The 20,364-nt window shown below is 34.4% G+C and overlaps 1 protein-coding gene across 6 annotated transcripts in view; it reads left to right on the top strand.

Moving 5' to 3' along the window:
- Positions 1 to 20,364, top strand: part of brm (ATP-dependent helicase brm) — a 677,861-nt gene that overhangs the window by 138,180 nt on the left and 519,317 nt on the right. For all 6 annotated transcript variants that reach the window (XM_090410652.1, XM_090410651.1, XM_090410655.1 and 3 more), the window contains one exon: positions 11,856 to 12,146. In XM_090410652.1, coding sequence (XP_090266778.1) covers positions 11,856 to 12,146 — 291 coding nt within the window. The remainder of the gene's footprint in view (positions 1 to 11,855; positions 12,147 to 20,364) is intronic.

Here is a 20,364-nt window from a genome sequence, read left to right on the forward strand (position 1 = left end):
TTTTCTGTCTTGGGGGTACACGATCAAAAAAGTTTGGAGACCACTGCTCTATACCACTTTCCTTTAGAATAGTTTCTCCCAGTGAATGCCCATCTCTCTTCAAGAATCACATTAGCAGAGTCCTTTCTTCTTTCTAATCACTTTTTCACACATGGAACTGCCATATTATTGGTCTTGAGACCTTTTCAGGTTGTGTGTGTGTGGGGGGGGGGGAGGTGGAATAAAAATACATTGTCTATTGCTTTGTCTTATTAATTGGATAAATTAGTTTAAACAGAAATCATCTTAACTTTTCTAAAAAAAAAAAAAAAAATTATTTATGGAAGATTTTTTTTACATAGAATTGTAAAAATTATCTAAAAATTCATAACTGAATAAATTAAGTTTTTACTTTAATCTTTTAATTAGCAAAAATTATTAAGAATCTATGATGCTGTTTACTAATTATAGCCATCAGTCATATTCTACAGTAGATGCAGTAAAACTCATGAAATTATTAGGCAGATATCTCATGAAGTTTGTATTTGATTTGTTAATTTGACATGTTAATTTTTATTTTCTACATGTTCATTGCAGTTTTTGTGTCAAGTAAAAAAAATAAAGTCAAATATTTTTTAATTTACCATGTATTTTGTTACTTGTATGAAATTTAAGAACAGTTAATTGTAAAACCATTGTTAAGAATATGAAACGCATTAGTTCCTAGAGACTACCTTGATTGCAGTGGATGACATTAGATAAATGCTATCAACCTGCTGGATTCCAGCTTGCACTCTAGATTATCCCATAGCACTTTAGATCATTGAAAGTGGTAACAAAAGTGAATTATTTCTATGTTTCACCTCTTAATTAAATTTTTATTGGGTTTATTTTAAATTGATTTCCTTCATTCTATTATTTGAATTCAAGTTTCTTTATTAAGCATGGTTTTTAATTCGTTAAGTTAGTACATATACAAAGGCCAAAAACTACATAAACAGTATTAGTTTTCCTTTCATGCAGTATATGCAGATCTAGAAAATCAAGTTTCTTGATTTTCTAGAGGCAACCAATAAAATGAAATATTTTGAGCAGTGGCACTTAAAGTCAAACCCTACCAAAACAGTGTCTGCACCTTTCCGTATTAACAACAAGGAGTTAAACCGCCAACTCATTCTAATTTTTTGTGGCAGCCTTGTCAAATATTATCCTCATCTGCAGTCCTTAGGAATGAACCTGGATAGAACGCTGACCTACAAAAATCACATTTGTAAAGTAAAAAAACAAACAAACATACAAAAAAAAAAACAAGAAGAAACAACATCTCAAGACTAAGTGGAACCAGCTGGGATTGCAGAGTCGAGGTACTTAGGATCTTGGGCCTGGCTCTTGTTTACTCTGCTGGAGAGTATTGTGCACCAGTCTGGGAAAGAAATGCTCATACAGACATTATTGACTCCCAACTGAATGCAACCATGTACACAATTAGTGGGACCTTGAAATCTACTCCTCTGCCATGGCTACCAGTGCTTTCCATCATAGCCCCACCAAATATACGAAGAAGACAGGTTTCACTAAAAGAATAAATAACTCCCTACTGCTTCTCTGCTCAAACCTTATCAATCCCCTAGAACCTGGCTGAAGTCAAGGTACCCATTTTGGACATAACCTTTTCTGGCTAGCACCTTCAACTCATGACATGTTGAACCAACAATGGACTTGCCAACAAATGACTCTCTTGTAGCTTGGCTTCATCCTTCCTAAAAGACTCTGGATAACTATCAACAGAATCGGGGTGAACCAGTACAGATGTGGCTACTTCCTACTTAAATGGAATATGGCAAATAGCCCTTACTGTCACTGCACCCATATTCTACAGACTATCAAACATATCATCAGACTGCCTCCTTTGCCATTTCCACAGTGACCTGCAGGAGATACATGAAGTGTCAAAGGAGGCTCTAGAGTGGCTTTCAACATTGGACATCGAACTATAGCTGAATTCTATCATAAGAATACCTTACCTACCTTCCTACCTACATGAATAAATTAAGTAAAAACTTAATTTATTCAGTTATGAATTTTTAGATAATGTTACTTTAAATCCAGTAACTTCATAACATCATACAAATGAATTTACTGGATTTAAAGTAACACTTCTTTATTTAATCAAACTACTCATATTATTCTAATTAATCTGATTATGTACAGATCTCCCAGAATATGTTGATTTCTACTGTATTTTTCATTGTCTCTTTATGAAATTATTAAATATGAAATATTGTCAGCTTATAGTCCATTAAATACTGTGGATAGGTTAAGAATTAAATAATCTCAAATCCTGATCTACAGGCCAAACATGGTACTCATACTAGGCAATGTGATCACCATCTTGCTTATCTTCCACCTTAAAAAAAAAATTACATGTGAATAGCATTCACTTGAAGATTGGGAAACCACTCACATCCAAAACATTGCTCCAGAAACCAAACATTTTTTTCACATTACTTGCCTGTCTCCACTAAGCATGTGGCATCCTCATACTAGGTGACATAATTCATCTGCAACCTAAAGACAAACATTCATTCCTGTGGTGAGATTTGAACGCATAATATATTGGTTGGAGAGGGAAAGCATTACCCATTTGGCCAGCCTGCTTACCATGCTTAATCTCTGATTATATGTTTAATTAACATGTACATATTATGTTTGTGTTTAATTAATAAAATTATATGCAACAACTGATTTGATTTGCACAGTTTTTTTAGGTTAAATATACTCTAAATTACTGATGTTAGTTGGTAAGTCAGTGCTTATATTACTCAGTATTGTCACTTGCTTTCAACAAACAGCAGGATGGGAAGAAGAATGTATGCCATAGTGATAGTACCACAGGGATCATAGAAATTGCCATGGTTTCTGAGAAGACTGTTTCACAATACAGCAGTTGCAGGGATGTGAAGGGATGTTGAGCAGCAGCTGTACATGTTCCAACAAGCTTAGTACTAAGTGGAGAATTATTGATGCTATTTCAGATGAACATTTCCCATGGAAATATTTGTAAAATACACATGAATATATTATATATTGTTTACTATATTTCCAATGAAAGTACATAAAAAGTATAATTCAGAAACAAAACAAAACATCTATGAAAAAGTGACTGGGCAGTAATTATCAGGAAAAGGATGGAGCAGCTGTAGCAATCAAAACTAAACATGAAGATAAACTGTTTGAATGGCAATTTCAAGTAGAATGATGTTAGCAGATTTTAAAATGGGAAATCAGACAATAGACTTATTTGTGTCTGTGGTCCCATTGATGGTTTTAATGAGGGCAGCTGACAAAGAAAATGAAAACTTGCTCTTGCTGGAGATCTAAACTACATTGTAGAAAATTTTTGAAGGAAAGAGCAAAGCTAATAATAATAGTAACTGCAGGATTTCTGTTCTGAGCATGGTGAAAATGAATATCATGCTGAAAAGAAAAATTTATATAAAAGTTTTAAAAATTCAAAGGTGAGTAGCAAGCTCTAGACTCAAATATACAAATATTATTTGAGATAAAATAGGATTAGAGAGCTTGAAAACAATAACCAAACCTTGAAAACTTGGAACAGAATAGGAAGGGAACTTTGATTTAACTAGGGAGAGGTGAAGTTTCCATGAAGATTCAATAAGTTAGAGCAGTTCTGGAAAACAGTAAATGATGATGAAACTTGAGCAAGTGCCTTGAAAGAACGCGAGGGGAGGGGAACTGTCAGAGGTAGCTAAACAAAAGTCAGAAGACTTTGATAAGAATATAGATATTTATATAGAACATAAATATCAGAAATGTCTTGGAGGTTATCAAAATGCTCCATATGCATATAGACCAAAGCTTAAAAGGAAATCAATGATAAATCTAACAAAAAAAAAAAAAAATCAGCTAACGCCTTTTTATTCCCATATATACGGGAGTAGGCGAGGCCATTTAGCCCTATCTAACTTTTGGAGACTGAGTGGGCAGTTCAATCTCCACTGGTACCCAATCAGAGACAGATGGCCCAAGGCTATCACTAATTAAGCGGTACACAGTGAAGAGAGACGGCTCAAATGTGCTGCCATCTCGTGGTCTCTAACCCTCACACAATATATTTAATGTCTGAAATAATGTGGGTTCTACGGTCGATTTTCTTGAGTTTACAGGACGAAAAACCCGAGTTTCCGGGAGGAAAAACCTGCTTGCCCGTGCCAGAGATCGACTAACTCGGGAACCGGTCGAAAAAAGGCTTAGAAAAATTTCCTCTAGTCGCCGACTAGACTCGAAACCAAGACTTCCTTCGTGCGGCCTAGCGCAGTGGTGTGCAAACGCCACATCCACTGAGCTACACAGGCTCTATAAATCTAACATAAAAGTAATAATAAGGATATTTTTGGTGTCTATATATATATATATATATATATATATATATCAATGACCTCCCGTGCCCATTTCAGTTGGGTGTGCTGTCGTGTGGGTTATGCAACCCGTGCTGCTACATATTTCACATCAATTTGACCGTATGCATGGGCATGCATCCACAGAAAATTTTCCGGGGGCGGGGGGTGAGCTTGGAGAAAATAATTACATCAATAATTTTATAATTATTGATTTAATTAAATAATTACATCAGTAAACATCCTTTAGCATTTTTTGATGTAAGTCGATGTAAACTATAAATACATTTTATTTTATATTATGACCTTTTTCTTGACCACTAGTATTAATAAATTAAAGACTTAATTCTGTATGTTAGTCAAATAAATAATAGTTTAATATCCGACGTTTCACTGACTAATATCTGTCAGTATTTTCAAAGGATACACTGGTAAGCAATAGAAAGTAACAAAAACTAGGAAACTAACCAACAATTCTAAAAATTATATAAAGTTACCACTGTGCGTGATAACAATACGACACATGATACAATACGCATGTCACAAGTACAACGTTTTATTTGTTGAGATATTTATTGTAATTTTCATGAAAGTTCATTTCTTTTTGGTTAAATGATCTGATTAGAGTTTTTCATATATCTGGTAGGATTAGGCCTTGATTCTTATTTAAGTTACCTGTTGAACGGGCGACTGTAGCAGCTTCTTTGAATGTTCTGGAATGGTAGTTCTCTTCTATGTAGGGCATATGACTCATATCCCATTCAATATTATGTTGGTAGAGGCAAAGTGGGAAGAAAGGCCTGATATATCTCGTCTGTTATTCCTTACATAGCCTGTGTGTTCTTTTTTTTCTTGTTTCAAAACTTCTAGATGTCTGTCCGATGTAATTGATACTAATAATACCAGGGTCTGTGGTACACTGTATAGCTCTTTTTTTTTTTTCTCACCACATATCCCAGAAACTCAGCATTATCCATATGCTCAAAAAAAGAGCTATACAGTGTACCACAGACCCTGGTGACTAACAAGAAGAATTAATGAAAATATCCAGAGATCTATCCCTAAATGGCTACCTAACAAGAATCATCAACAAGATTCTCTTTAATGACATACCGCAAAGACAACGAGATGAAACCCAATACATCTATAACAATTCCATTTGTTAGTACCATATCCAAAAAAATAGCTCTTCTTCTAAAACCATATAATATCAGAGTAACCTTCAAACCTATTGAGACCAAAAGTTTATAAGATCACCGAAAGATAGCCATCCTTTCTACAAATACTCTGGAGTTTATAGCATACCCTGTTCATGCAGTATCAATTACATCGGACAGACATCTAGAAGTTTTGAAACAAGAAAGAAAGAACACATAGGCTATGTAAGGAATAACAGACGAGATATATCAGGCCTTTCTTCCCACTTTGCCTCTACCAACCATAATATTGAATGGGATATGAGTCATATGCCCTACATAGAAGAGAACTACCATTCCAGAACATTCAAAGAAGCTGCTACAGTCGCCCTTTCAACAGGTAACTTAAATAAGAATCAAGGCCTAATCCTACCAGATATATGGAAAACTCTAATCAGATCATTTAACCAAAAGGAAATGAACTTTCATGAAAATTACAATAAATATCTCAACAAATAAAATGTTGTACTTGCGACACGCGTATTGTATCAAGTGTCGTATTGTTATCATGCACAGTGGTAACTTTATATAATTTTTAGAATTGTCGGTTAGTTTCCTAGTTTTTGTTACTTTCTATTGCTTACCAGTGTATCCTTTGAAAATGCTGACAGATATTGGTCAGTGAAATGTCGGATATTAAACTATTATTTACTTGACTAACATACAGAATTAAGTCTTTAATTTATAAATACATTATTTTCATTTTACATTGATTTTAATGATCTTTAATTCTTGGGAAAAAAAAGTATTCAGAATTAATACAGTTTTTAGCACAATTTCATATATAAAAAAAAATTGACTGGCATATTTTATTAAAAATCAACTAATTAATCCCAAAATCCTAAAGTAGATTATTTCAGTTTAAAAGCAAAAAAAAATCATAAAACAATTAAGTAAAATAATATTAAATTACATACACTTACCTTTTAAAAATGTATTTTTCTGTTTAAATTTGTTTCACTATAAATTTACAATTCACATTTCACTCAGTGACTCACTAGACACAGAGGGCAAACGAACTGGTCTCTGTTCACAACAGTAATGAACATTTTTTTCACAAATCAGAAAAAGATGAACCAAAAAAACAGGAATGCGTGTTTTATTGCTGCAATAAAACGTGTTCTATGGCTACCCCGCCATGGGCTGAAACAGGCCAACCCATAAAAAAATTTTAAGGCAGACAAAGCGTCCCAGGGTCAAGGGTTTAAAATTACATATCTCAATCACTTTTATGATTATAAGTTGTGGAATTTTTTATTCTTTCCCAGGGAGAAGTGCCCCGTTTGGCCTCCCCCCCCCCCCTCTGCGGATGCCCATGACCTTGTGATTGTATTTTTATTATGAAAGTTTTGAGAGTGCATAACGTATCAGCACTCATCTTAATTGGTCCAATGCAATTAACTGCAGGATAACTTTGAATACTTCTGCATAGAGTGTTTATTTTAGGATTTATTAGAAAACAATGAAGGTGAATGCTATATTTCGTTGGTATATTTGAAATACTCAGATGAAAATATGTGAACCATCATTTATAAGACATGTAAGAATAGGAAAGAATAAGTGTGAGTAGAAACACTCATTAATGGTAAATGAATTATTAATAGTTATCATTTGTGATATGTGTGCCCTATAAGTTGCTGGATAGAGTGAATAGCATGATACTATAAAGTCTAAACATGAATAAGTGAATTTATGATGGCATAATTAAAAAAAAAATATGGTTTGATGGAGCAGCAAATCATCTCATAAAATTTGTTGCATACGCATATGTGTATTTCTCTGGTTTGTGTATATTTCACTCCATTTTCTAAGAATTTTATTTTGTTTACTGAGACTCAGTATACATAACATCCGATCATTATCGGAATTATCCACACTTTCGGGAATCCTACATTCATTAGTTTTTTTGTTTTTTTTTTAAGTATCGGCGGTTCTTCTGTCTTATCAATCTCACATATGTTGGTATTTTGTTGTAGATTAGCGTCTTATAATACACAGAATATTCATTTTTATTCAGGAACAGATATTTTTTTACTGTCTGTTGTTTCCAAAGACTAGAATAAAAATGTCTCTATACCATTAAAAAAACTTTGCAACCTCAACAGATGCTATACTGCACAAGCAAAAGAAAAAACAATTAGCATTTTTCTCCTAACATCCACTTTCAAATTTTCAGTTCCAGAAAACGTGTAACAGCTATTTGTAATACAGCCATCGGATACAGAAAGCGCTCAACTCATGACAAATGACAACATGGGATTGGTTGACACAGTAACCAATCACAGCCGCTAGGTGCTGGGTGAGCTCAAAATGTTAGGTCACCCAGCCTATCCTTCTCGGTGGTTTAAAAATACTAAAACACTAAGAATTTGACTCGCTGCACCCTCTTTACATCTTTTGGAAGGGCTCAAAGGTGTATGCATTTTGCAAGCACACCTGGGCTATTAACGTGAATATGACGCAATATTTACGCATTGAAAAGTGTCCTCTTCATGAAGCACTAATGCTTTATTACCCTCATGAAGAGGACAATGAAGCATTAGTATATTGTGTTCAATTTTAGGAATCACGCGAAGTCTGCAAACAATTGGGGGAGTCTTTAACAGGAATAAATGCAAAAATATAATATCAGTGATACCGATATTTCGTGGATGAGCACCGCACACATAGCACACCCGGAATATTTGCCCCTGATGTGTGTGTGTGTGTGTGTGTGTGTGTGTGTGTGTGTGTGTGTGTGTGTGTGTGTGTGTGTGTGACACCACCCATGAGAGGTACAAGACCTACAGTGCAGTGTCATGTGTTTGCAAGTGGTTTCTTATGAAATTAAGGAATTGAATGATAAATCTAACATAAAAGTAATGAGGATATTTTTGGTGTGTGTGTGTGTGTGTGTGTAGACACCACCAATGAGAGGTACAAGACCTACAGTGCAGTGCCATGTGTTGGCAAGTGATTTCTTATAGTTTCTTCCATTGGATAAAGTTGCCATGGATCACCAGATCCAATGTAAGAAAACCTCCCTCCTATACAGAAACAGATTTAAAGCAAAGAGGCTATTTCTGGAATCTACTACAGCACTACTGTATGTTCCCCATACTTGTACAAATTTGGCTGCATCACATTGCTAAACATCTGAGAGATCATCAGCAAGTGTCGATCACCACATCCATAGAGGGCACCAATTAGGACTAGTAGCCCATCTATTACAGTTAGTCTGTTTGCCATACGTCTAGTATGCCTGTGTGCACGACTCAATCTTTGTGCCTGTGAAGATGTCTTGATGGCCAAGGCAAAATATTGGCATATTAATCAGCTGAATAAATTTAGTTAATTCTTAATCTTAGACATTTGTTTTTCTATTAAATAAGAGTGATTAAAGGAAATCAGATTTCCAGCTAACATGTTAGCCTATAATCTATAGCTGTAGATTATATGTACATCTGTAATAAATACTCTGTGTCTGTGGAAAGAGAGAGATGGTATTTGTAAGGTAAATAAGTGGTTGAAAGTAGACAGAGATCTGATCGACAGTTTGTTCCCCCTCTCTCCCAATTTCTCTTTCTTTCTCTGGATTGTTAACTGTTAATTTTCCAGCTGTTCAGTGTTGCTAATTTTAGAGGAAATATAGAAGTACGGATAGTCACTTGTTAATACTTAGCAATCTAATTTTGTTTTGAAGGTACTGAAGGAGAAATGTATTCTATTCAGCTGTAGATAGCATGCAGGGAGTCAGTTATATAACATGCATTTGACCATAAAAAATTATTATGAAATAAATAATGTTATCGCATATAATAAAAAATTATAAAGTTTATTAGTTCATATATTTTCCCTTGTTATGTGGACATCAGGAAGAGAATAAAAGACCAATTAATAGCATGTGTTTACTGCTCATATCTTGGTCACACATGAATAAACAGCAGATAAGACTGTTAGAGTTCAAAGAAAACAATGGTTAGTTTTTTAATTCATTACAGGATTATATAAATTGTTCATTAAAAAAATTATAAACAGTTAATCATGATTACTTTTCAAAACTTTGAGATAGTTTCACATGTTTAAGGGAACAGTTGAACAAATCTGTTGAGTGAGTGAGTGCATAATTTTGATTTGATTCCAAAGAATACTGAGTGGCATGATAAGCAAGATCGTACCTGTCAGGTTTCAAGAATTTGATGTCCTGAATTCAGCAGCCCATCTATCCAAAATAACAAAGTTGACAAGAAAAAGGTGTTTGATAAACCAGGCAAGCAGTGAGATGGTTAATCTTGTTGAATGGTAGAAAACATGACAGTTTCTGAATTATCTAAAGGTTGTATATTGATTAAACTTGTCAACAGCTAGTGCTTTTTGTTCTAATTTTCATTTAAGGCAAGGTGTAGTAACTGAACATTGGATTGTGATCTGGTTGAGAGATTATATTTATCACTATTTTCTGGAAGGAGACTGAATTATATCCATTAGCAGTCATGATAATTTTTATTTTGTTTAATTCTTCCAACAGCAGGGAATCAGTCCTTATATCTGCTGTACTATACCATTCTAGTGGTATAGTACATACAGTACATATCTCTTTTGAAGTCCATTGTTGTTATTCTGCCTTCTTGAATTGTCTGTTATAGTGAAGAAATCTGTTAAGTTATAGATCAAAATATTTGTTTATAAACCATATTAAAAACTTTCTTGCATTTGTGTTAATATTTTTTTTATGCTATGAATCTGTGTTTAGGAATTTTGATGTCTGTCTGTTTTCTGTTATGTGTAAATAAAAAATATTCAGTTTTTCTGTTTATTGAAAACTACCCATAAACGGAAAATGTTGAGGTGTGATTTATTAAAGTGTCCAGAAAGGGCATTTGTTAGATTTATGTTCAATAATGAACTTGCCAGGAGTCAAGTTCATTATTGAATTTGACTCCTGTAACAAAACAAAACTCCTGTTCAATAAATTGTAGTTATTTAGTTGCCAAGTATGACTAAACTGTCACCTCTCATCACCTGAAGATGTTATCTCCTCGAGTAGACTCTCTCCAGATGTTCCATAAAATAGTCTGCGAAAGCTGGTGGAATTAGACTGCTCATGGCTGTTTGCTTCAGTTTGTTTCTATAACTTCTTTGCCAGGTGAAATAGTCTGCATTGATGGTATGCTTAAGTAAGCTCTCTTGTTCATGAAATTTTAATCTGATTAAAAAAAATACTGCTTGTTTCAGTTATTTCTCTTATTGTATTTGAATATCACAGTTTTCACATAACATAGATATCTACCTAGTGCAAAGGCCAAATGATTCTAGTAATGAATAATATTAAAAGTAAGTATGTAGTTGGCAAATTTACAAACATGATAGTATGATGCTGAAAAGGGATGGTAATGTGGTCAAACGAGCTCTTGCCTGATGCACACAACCTGCATGTATGCATCTCAGCATGAACATGTTAATTATTTCGGCTTCAATTTCAGTTATAATGTATAGAAAGTAATTTTTTATTTTCTACAGAGTGAAACTCATTCTCATCAGGTTATTCAGGTTATTCAGGCTCTCAGGTTATTCCTAAAAACCTTGCAAAAAACTTTTATTTAGTTTTTTTTCTTCTTTTTCACTTGAAAAAGAGTTTTTGTATTCATCATTTAGACTGCTATATGACATAAAAGAAGCTATATGTTTGCAAATTTTGGTGTAATGATAAAGAAGCATCTTGAGTAGATCTTATTTTATTTTTTGTGAAATATAGCTGTGGGAATAAATTGTAGAATAGTAAAAGTTCATCACTTTTTCAGTATGCCCTCAACATTAAAAAAAAAATTACATAAAAGTGTTTTCCAGTCAAACTAGTCATGCTGTTTAAGAGCACAACTTCTTCACTCATAAAAACATATCTCTCTCTAACGGATAAGCTTAGGTGTTGACAGTTATTCATGAGTTATTTTTAATGGTATTAACAACACCAAACACGCTATTTTATAAAAATATGTTTTATTAACTTGCTTATATTTTGCTGAATATCAAATGAGCATCTTCAGAGCACAACACAGCATGTATACCTGACAGTAAGTGAAAAGTGTTCACTTACTCACTGTTGCATATACATGTGTTGATTTGAAATTCAGCAAAATATAAGCAAGTTAATAAAACATCTGTTTATAAAATAGTGCATTTAGTTTTGTTAATACCATTAAAACTAAGTCATGAACATACTCTCTCTGTTATGGATTAATTAACACTTGAGCAATTGTACTACAAATATTTTTATACCTTTCAGGTTATAATCAGATGAATGGACCTCAAGGGTCACCTCTTACTGACAGCAGCTCCACTACAGTATCAGGTCCATCAGCAGCCACAACCTCAACCTTGAATCAAAATGTTCCCCAGCAAGCTTCTCAGAAACCATCATTATTATCTCCTGCTCAGTTGCAACAATTACGAGCTCAGATTATGGCTTATAGATTACTTGCTCGTAACCAGCCAGTACCAGAGCACTTAAATTTAACTCTGCAAGGAAAGAGACCCCCACCAACACCTTCTCAAGCACCTTATCAGAGACCACCAGGTTTGTTTTCATAATTAACATCAAATTTCTTTTATTCATTTGTCTTGTGGCAATATTGCTACAAGAAGATAACTGATGAAATTAAATTTTGATCTGATTTGAATGATAATTTTATTTTTAAAATTTCTTTATTTCTGATTGCTACTCTTATAGAGTCCACGCTGTTAGCCTAGTGGCTGTGCACTTCACAGCCATATGCCTGGGAAAGGAGTGTCCTAGGTTCGATTCCCATCAGTGATGTGAGGAGCTGAAGGATCTTCCTCAGCCATAGCCAAGTTAGTCAGTCTTGGGCGTGGACAGTACAGTTTTTTTTCCAGTTTATCCTGGGGTTTTTCATCCCGCAAAGCAGGCAAACCGGCTTTGGGAACTCAACACTATGGACATAGGATACACCGCGGTGTAGGGCTGACCACTTTATCCTGTGAACAGTTTGAGGCCCGATGATAAATAAGCCCTCGACACCGCAAGGTAAAAGAGGGAAAAAGGAAGATGAGATGAGACTCTTATTAAAAGATATGCTGTTTGGCTGCCAAACAGCATATCTTAATGCATAACCTTCTTGTACCACATCCAGTCACATCATTACTGAGAATTTACCACTTCCAGGTAAATTCTCAGTAATAATGTGACTTCTCAGTATGATTCTTTCATGCTGACAGATTATGAAATTTGTTGATGTAATGGTATGTTGTATAACTTCCAAGGATAATATATATTTACTATGGGTAGGATCTTATTCTTCAAGTGTTGAAAAAAATATTGGTCTAAAAAAATAACTTGCTTACAATCTCTTAAACAAATTACTTCTCATCGTCATTTTTGATAGTTAGTAAACATTACCTGTTAATGCAGCACTAACATTATTGCATTTGATTCTAATCATACTAGAATGAATTCCATCTATTTACAAAGGAGAAATAAACTTATTGGTCTGCTGCGTAATGCTAAATTAAAAAGTTGCTGCAATGTTATGAAGTGTTATATTCATCTTTTTTGCTTCTCTAACTCCTTTCCCTTTAAATTAAAGATGCCAAGAAATCATATTCTTGGTTTATCCTATATCCAAGTGTATGCCAAGTTTGTGCATTAAGCCTCTTCACAACTAATGTACTTCTACATAGAGGCTATCACATTAATTGCCTTGGTATCCCATAATGTAAAACACACATCCTTTTGAGTATGTGTAATGCTAAGCATTATGGGAAGGACTACTACCCACACTGGTTTTGACTTTTATTGAGGTCTCATCAGTTGTAGTCAGACCCAGAAGTGATTCCAAGGATTAAGTAATGCAGAAGTCATATTTTTCACATATACAAGTAGAGACAAGTGTCACACCTTATTAAAATATTTTGAATCAGAGCTAGTTGTCGAAAAGTTATTTTACTTGGTTATGAATTAAAGATGCTAAGAAATTATATTCTCATTTATCCTATATCCAAGTAATTCCCATCATGCTTAGCATTATACACACCCAAAAGAATGTGTGCTTTGCATTATGGGATATCAAGGCAATTAATGTGAAGTCATTAGCCTCTATGTACAAATAGCTTAGTTGTGAAGATAATTCATATGCAAACTTTTTGCTTACACTTGGATATAGGATAAACCAAGAATATAATTTCTAGGCATCTTTAATTTAATTCATAACCAAGTGAAAAAACTTTTCATCAAATCCTTTCCTCATCTTTGTTGATGACTTATAAATTAAAAAAAAAAGTATGAACACATTTTATAGTATAATAATATCTAATAATTTTAAATACTATTTTTTTTGGTATTTAATAATATTTTGAAATTTTCCTGTTGCCCAAAATAAAGTACTGAGTGCAGTATTCTAACACCACTACATCACTGCTGATAGGTATTTAGTAGAAGTTGGGATGTTTTTAATTGACTTGAAAGCAGCAAGCTGTGTTATCCATGCTACTAATGATCAGAACATGGCTTAATTAAGTAGCAAAATATGTTCTTTCTTAGTAACATAATGAATGGGAACATGTTAAGCCATAACTATCCCAGCCTGGCTGGCCGAGTGGTTAGCGTATCCGCTCTCCAGCCAAAAGGCTGCGGGTTCTAATCCTGCTGTGGGCATGGATGTTTGTGATTATCCTTGGAAATACTAGTGGTGGTGGGTGGCAGTAGATGGCGTTGGTGTAGTTGTGGTCAGTTGGTGGATTGAGAGGCGGAGACAGAGTTGTAGAGCAGGTGCTCTCCCTCAATGAGTCTTTGGACTCCCTGGGGGTGTCTAATAATAATAATAATAATAAAAAACTAAATAAACAACAGTGGATTTATTACTTACATAAGACTTTATTAAACATGGAATTTTCACCTTCATGTCTAGATCATCTTTAGTATGACTTTCAAATTAAACAAGTGGTAGAGAAAACTGGAAGACTAGCTATTGACTGTGGAATGCATAGAGAAGAACTATTTTCCATTGGGATAATTTCAGGTCATTATCAGTGTTTGGTGGAGATGGCAGGTTCTGCAAGTTTGGACTGTTCTGGCTCATGGAATGTAATCAAAGGTGCTTACACAAAGATAAAAATAACACTTCATATCACATTGAACAGCTGCTGATCTATCAGTTTGGCCAAAGTATGTTAAATCACACTGGCACAAAATTTAATAGACTCCAGAGTGGGATAAAGAGCAAGATTTCTGCTTTTTATGTGCTTTTGCATCACCTAAAAAAAAAGCAGAAATCATGTTAGCAGAGCAAAAGGACACCTGTAGGCTAACCAGTCTAACTAGTTTGGCTATTCCTTCAGAGATACCTTTAACTAAGGAATAGTACATGATGGACTACCTTTTGGGAGGCAGATAACAAGGAAACACTTTAGCTATTAATTCTTTCTTTTAAGGTTACACGGTGGTCAGCATTCATAGTTAAGAATTTATGGAGACAACGCATGTGTTAAAATAATTATTTTACTTAATATTAGGAAAGTAACATTCGATATTTCGACCTCTGTATTGAGGTCATCATCAGGAAAATACATATAAGATACAAGCTACATGCCACTGCACTTTACAAAGGTAAAATGAATCTAACTGCTTATTAATCTTTTACCTAGCCTGACCTCTTGTGGAAAAATTAAATAAAAAAAAAACAGATAAATATAAAAATAAATTTTAAATTAAAATAAATTAAAAAAAAACCACATAAAATAATTTAAAAAATAAATTAATTAAAAACAGAACTACATTAAACATTTCTAAAGTCCTCTTATATTGAGATTTTCTTCAGGGCTTGTTCTGGTTGCTATAAGGGTTGCAGATGGGTTCTCCACATTCTTGGAATGATTAATCCGTCATTTTTGTTCAGGTTTGGATAGTGTTTTAGCATTTCACAGGCTTCTTTGAATTTTCTCTCAAACCAGGTTTGGTGCAGTGTAGGGACTTGGTGCCTTTCCAGTCATTTCTATTCTATGGTATGTTTGGACTCTGCAAACTTAACTATGAATGACCTCATTGATATGAGACTTGTTAAAATCATTAGTGAGGAAAGTGGATCTAAAAAAAAAATCAGCTAATGCCTTTTTATTCCCATATAGAGAGTAGGCGAGGCTGCTTAGCCCTATCTAACTTTTGGAGACTGAGTGGGCAGTTCAGTCTCCACCGGTACCCAATCAGGGATAGCTGGCCCAAGGCTATCACTAATTAAGCGGCAAGCAGTGAAGAGAGATGGCTTAACAAGTGCCGCCATCTCATAGTCCCTAACACAATATATTTAATGTCTGAAATAATGTGGGTTCTACGGTCGATTTTCTTGAGTTTCCGGGAGAAAAAACCCGCTTGCCTGTGCCAGAGATCAACTAACTCGGGAACCAGTCGTAAAAAGGCTTAGAAAAATTTCCTCTGGTCGATGACTAGATTCGAAACACCAGGTCTTCATTTGTGCAGTCAAGCACAGTGGTGTGCAAACGCCACATCCACTACACAAGCTCTTGGAAAGTGGATCTGATATCATTTATTTCTTGAGACACTAGCACTTCAATAAAGCATAAAGAGTAAACTTGATGTACTGGAGTCTTAATGGTGCTAGATTTTTGACAAGGATAATGATGTGAAAGAGCATGAATGTAAAGTCCAGTGCAGTTTTTCTTTCTAACAGCAGAGAAGTGAAGACCACCATTGGCAAAGAAGATCTAGGACTGAAATTTGATGATCTTTTACTTCAAGAGTGAACTGGATGTGATGGTGGGTTCTATTGATCTTTGTGATGAAAATATGATGAAATTTCCATAAGCATTGTTTAGGAGAGATATTGTCCATTAGGCATTGATTGAATTACTCCATGAAGTAGTTATCGAGTGCTAGAGAAAGAGGACCACCAGTAGCTGTGCCTCAGTGTTTCCCAACGTGGAGTGTATGCCCCCCCAGGAGGGCAATTTGAATATTTTGGGAGGCAATTAGAAAATGATGTTGCATTCATCACCAATATAGTCAAAAAATCACCATCGTCAGTGATAAATTGTTGATGTTGCAACCCTGACTTTCCGAGAAAAAAAGCTGACAACACTAGTACAGCAGTCAACATAAATACAGTATCAAGAAAAACTTTCAGAAAAGCAAAATGACGAGTCCATTAGAACTTTATTCAATATAAAAGGAACAATGGCATGGCTTTCGGACGAGACAGAAACAAAATACTGAAATTCAACTAGTTTTACAAAAAATTACTGTTGCCCTTCCCATCATCATATTTAGTTGAATGTGTCTTTAGTGCTGTAAATGACTTGTTACTGAAAAAAATAAATCATCTGGATATCACAAACTGTGGGCATTTGAGATTGAAAATGACTAAATTAGTACCTCAAATAAAAACTTTTTTGCAGCAGACATCAAGCTCAAGGATCACATTAACTTGGATTTTATTTTCCCAAGTTCATTTCGATTTATGTTTTACAATATACAAAGCATAATATAAAATTTATATTCATTGAAGAAAGTCAAATTAAAGCCAGTTTTACCTATGTTCCTTTTTTATTTGAAGTACTTATTTATATTATACTTTTTCAGAACTTGGCTGACTATTATGCTGGGGGGTGACATCAAAATCTTTGAGGCATCGAGGTGGGACATGATCCAAAAAACATTGGCAAACACTATTGTACCTTTAATTTTTTGAAAAAGCTTATTTTAACACACAAAAATAGAATGGATGACAAAGTCAAAGGGGTAAACAATATCTACAGGAAAGTCCAGTATTTGATCTAGGGGAACATTAGTGAATGAAGACTTTCTAAGCTGAATAAGAGATCATCAGACAAAGATAAACTTTGATATCTTTTCTCTAAAATGAGAACTTTTCTTAACATCCAAAAAGCAAATATTCTGTTACTTTCGGTTGTGAACTTCATTAGCTCTCCTTGCAGAGCCTTTTCTAGAATAATTAGTCCAGGTTGTACTAATGTTTCCTCTTCTTCTTCCATGGTGGCTGGGGAGCTTCAGATGAATCTTTCCTTTGAATATGAATTGCTGATCCTCAAATTTACTAGGACTCTATTGAGATCCCACCCATGTCTAGAAACCATACCATCTGAATAAGAAACAGGAAACACCACACTTATACAAATTCATCATAAAATATTATTACCAAAATCACTTATGTTTAATTTGAATGACTTTATTTGTAAAATTTTTGACTAAGTTTCATAGCCATTGTCAATACAGTTATAGGAAAACACAAAAATGAGAATAACAATTAAATTGAAAGCATGTGATATTATGTGCACTATTGGCTGCAGGAGAATAGCTCCATCAGCATTGATAGATATCCAAAATAAATTACAATAAAATAATTTAGTTAAATTATTTTTAAATATTAAAAAAAATTAATTACAAATTAATGGACACAAATGGTGAGTATTAGTCAGTATTTAAATTAAGGGGATATTAAATCCCACATTGTTTTAAAACCATTTCGGTTTTAAAACATTGTGGGATTTAATATCCCCTTAATTTAAATAATGTATTGGCTCTTTATATTTAAGTTAGTCAGTATTATTTCCCAAAATTGAGAAAGTTTTGGGCAATAATTTTTATTTAGGTTTGGGTTGTGAATATGTGCTTCACAGATATCCTTGTGCAGTCTTTCTAGAAGAAGAAAACTTGTGTAACACTTTGTTTTTGTTCCACTGAATCCTGTATTGAGTAGATCATGCATGCCTAGCTAAACGAGATTTGTTGGGTTCTTTAAATGAAATCTATTCCTGATGTTTTTCACGATGAATTTGTGCAGGACGACCAGTTTGTCCATAATAACATAAGCTGCAAGAGCAGGAGATTCTGTAAGCTTCAGAATAAGAAGCTTATGTTTAATTAAACATGATTCTGGTAAGAATATTTTATGATGAATTCTTCCTCTTATGTCTCATTGATTTTTTTGAAAATCAATAAAAAATTACAAGTTAATATCTAGATTACAAATAAAATCAATTGATTCTTTAGTTGCAAACAGGAATTCACTAAAATTTCTTTTGTAAGCCCTTAAGGGGCAGGCAGTCTTGTATAAGATGTCACACTGATTGCTTCTCAGCTCCACATTTTGGGAGAGCTGCATTGTCCCATTTGTGAAAAGCATCAGCACATTTACCATGTCCTGTTCTAATTCTGTTGAGAGATGACCAGATTCTTTGCAATAATTTGAAACCAGAGGGTTTCTCTGTGATACATGGCATAGTGTGGCACTCTGTTGGTGATTCATCAAACCACCTTACTGACCAGGCATCATTCATGCAGAAATTGTTTGCCACAAGCACCTCTGCAGTTGTGAAGAACGAAGTCTTGATATTAAAGTCTTCAAGATCAAGATGGATAGGGAGCTGTTCATTGGGCATGATCCTCTTGTATTCTTGAAGAAATGCATTTGACCTGCATAGGTTTGGAGGTGCAATATTGCTCAGAATTGAGAGCCAATAAATAGGAATTGATTTAATTGTACCTGAGATCAGGTGCATGATGTTATTCAGTTGTGCATCTACAAGGTTCACATGGACACTATTCATCCAAACTGGAGCACAGTATTCTGCTGCAGAATAGACAAGGCCAAGGCCTGAGCACCTCAATGTGTTAGCTGTAATGCCCCAAGAGATGCCACAGAGTTTTTGTATTATTTCTCAGTTTTTCAGCTGTTTTAGACAGGTGAGTTCTAAATGATAACATCCTGTCAAGGATGACTCCAAGGTATTTAGGGTGCTGCTTATATAGAAGAAGGTTATCCTCAAGATAGACTTCTAAAGGTCTGTTTGCCAATTAGTTAAAATAGACCTGTTTAAAACAGCTAAAAAATTGAAAAATAATATAATATGAATATACAGATTTATGTCTAACTACTACCCCAGTCATCAGCATACTTGAAATTTTTTTGGAGCATGTATTGGACATATCGACCACATATAAGAATAGTAGCAGAGCTAGCACCGAGCCTTGTGGCAGACGATTGTTTAGCTTCCTTTGCTTGCTGGTAGAATTTCCCCCAATAACTGAAATGTTCTGTTGGTAAGCATGTTTTCTATAAGGCAAGTATTGATCAGGCAGGAAATTTCATGAAGTTTAGATTAATCTTTCAGACTGTGTTGTATGCATCAGTGAGGTCGATGAACACCACAGATTTTTTTTTTTTTTTTTTTTTTTTTTTTTTTTTTTTTTTTTTGCTGCCACTGGAAGCCCACCTCTGTGTATGAAGTAAGAGAGAGAGAACTTGATCCGAGCAGCTCCATTTAGGTCGGAATGGGGAATCCTTTCCAGTGGTGTTGGGCTAATTCTATTATGTAGGAGGCACTCAAGTAATTTATAGCTTGCACTTAGTAAGGCAGTGGGTCAATAATTTTGTGGAAGGTCATTTGATTTCCCAGGCTTTAGAATGTTGATTATTTTTGTTCGTTTGAATGATCAAGGGATGTTTCTAGTCTGTAGGATGTCAGTGAAAAATCGTGCCATCCATCATTTAGCATACTTTCCATAGTGCGCTAAGAATTTTGGATGGTTGCTATCAAAACCTGAGGCTTTTTCCTTCTTTCCATGTCATCAAAGTTGACAAGATGTTCTCCACAGAAAACAGCGGGAATACTCATATATTGGCTCACTCGTAGATTTAGTTCTGAGTTCGTACTTGACCTGGATAGTATGTTCTCTGTCTTTTGGTGTTCTCGATAGATTTACTATATGTGAAGCCGCTGCATCTGGAGTTATAGATGCATTAAAA

Source organism: Typopeltis vanoorti, chromosome 20, assembly GCF_054136105.1.
Source record: "Typopeltis vanoorti isolate ZY-2024b chromosome 20, IOZ_Tvanoo_1.0, whole genome shotgun sequence".
NCBI lineage: Eukaryota > Metazoa > Arthropoda > Arachnida > Uropygi > Thelyphonidae > Typopeltis > Typopeltis vanoorti.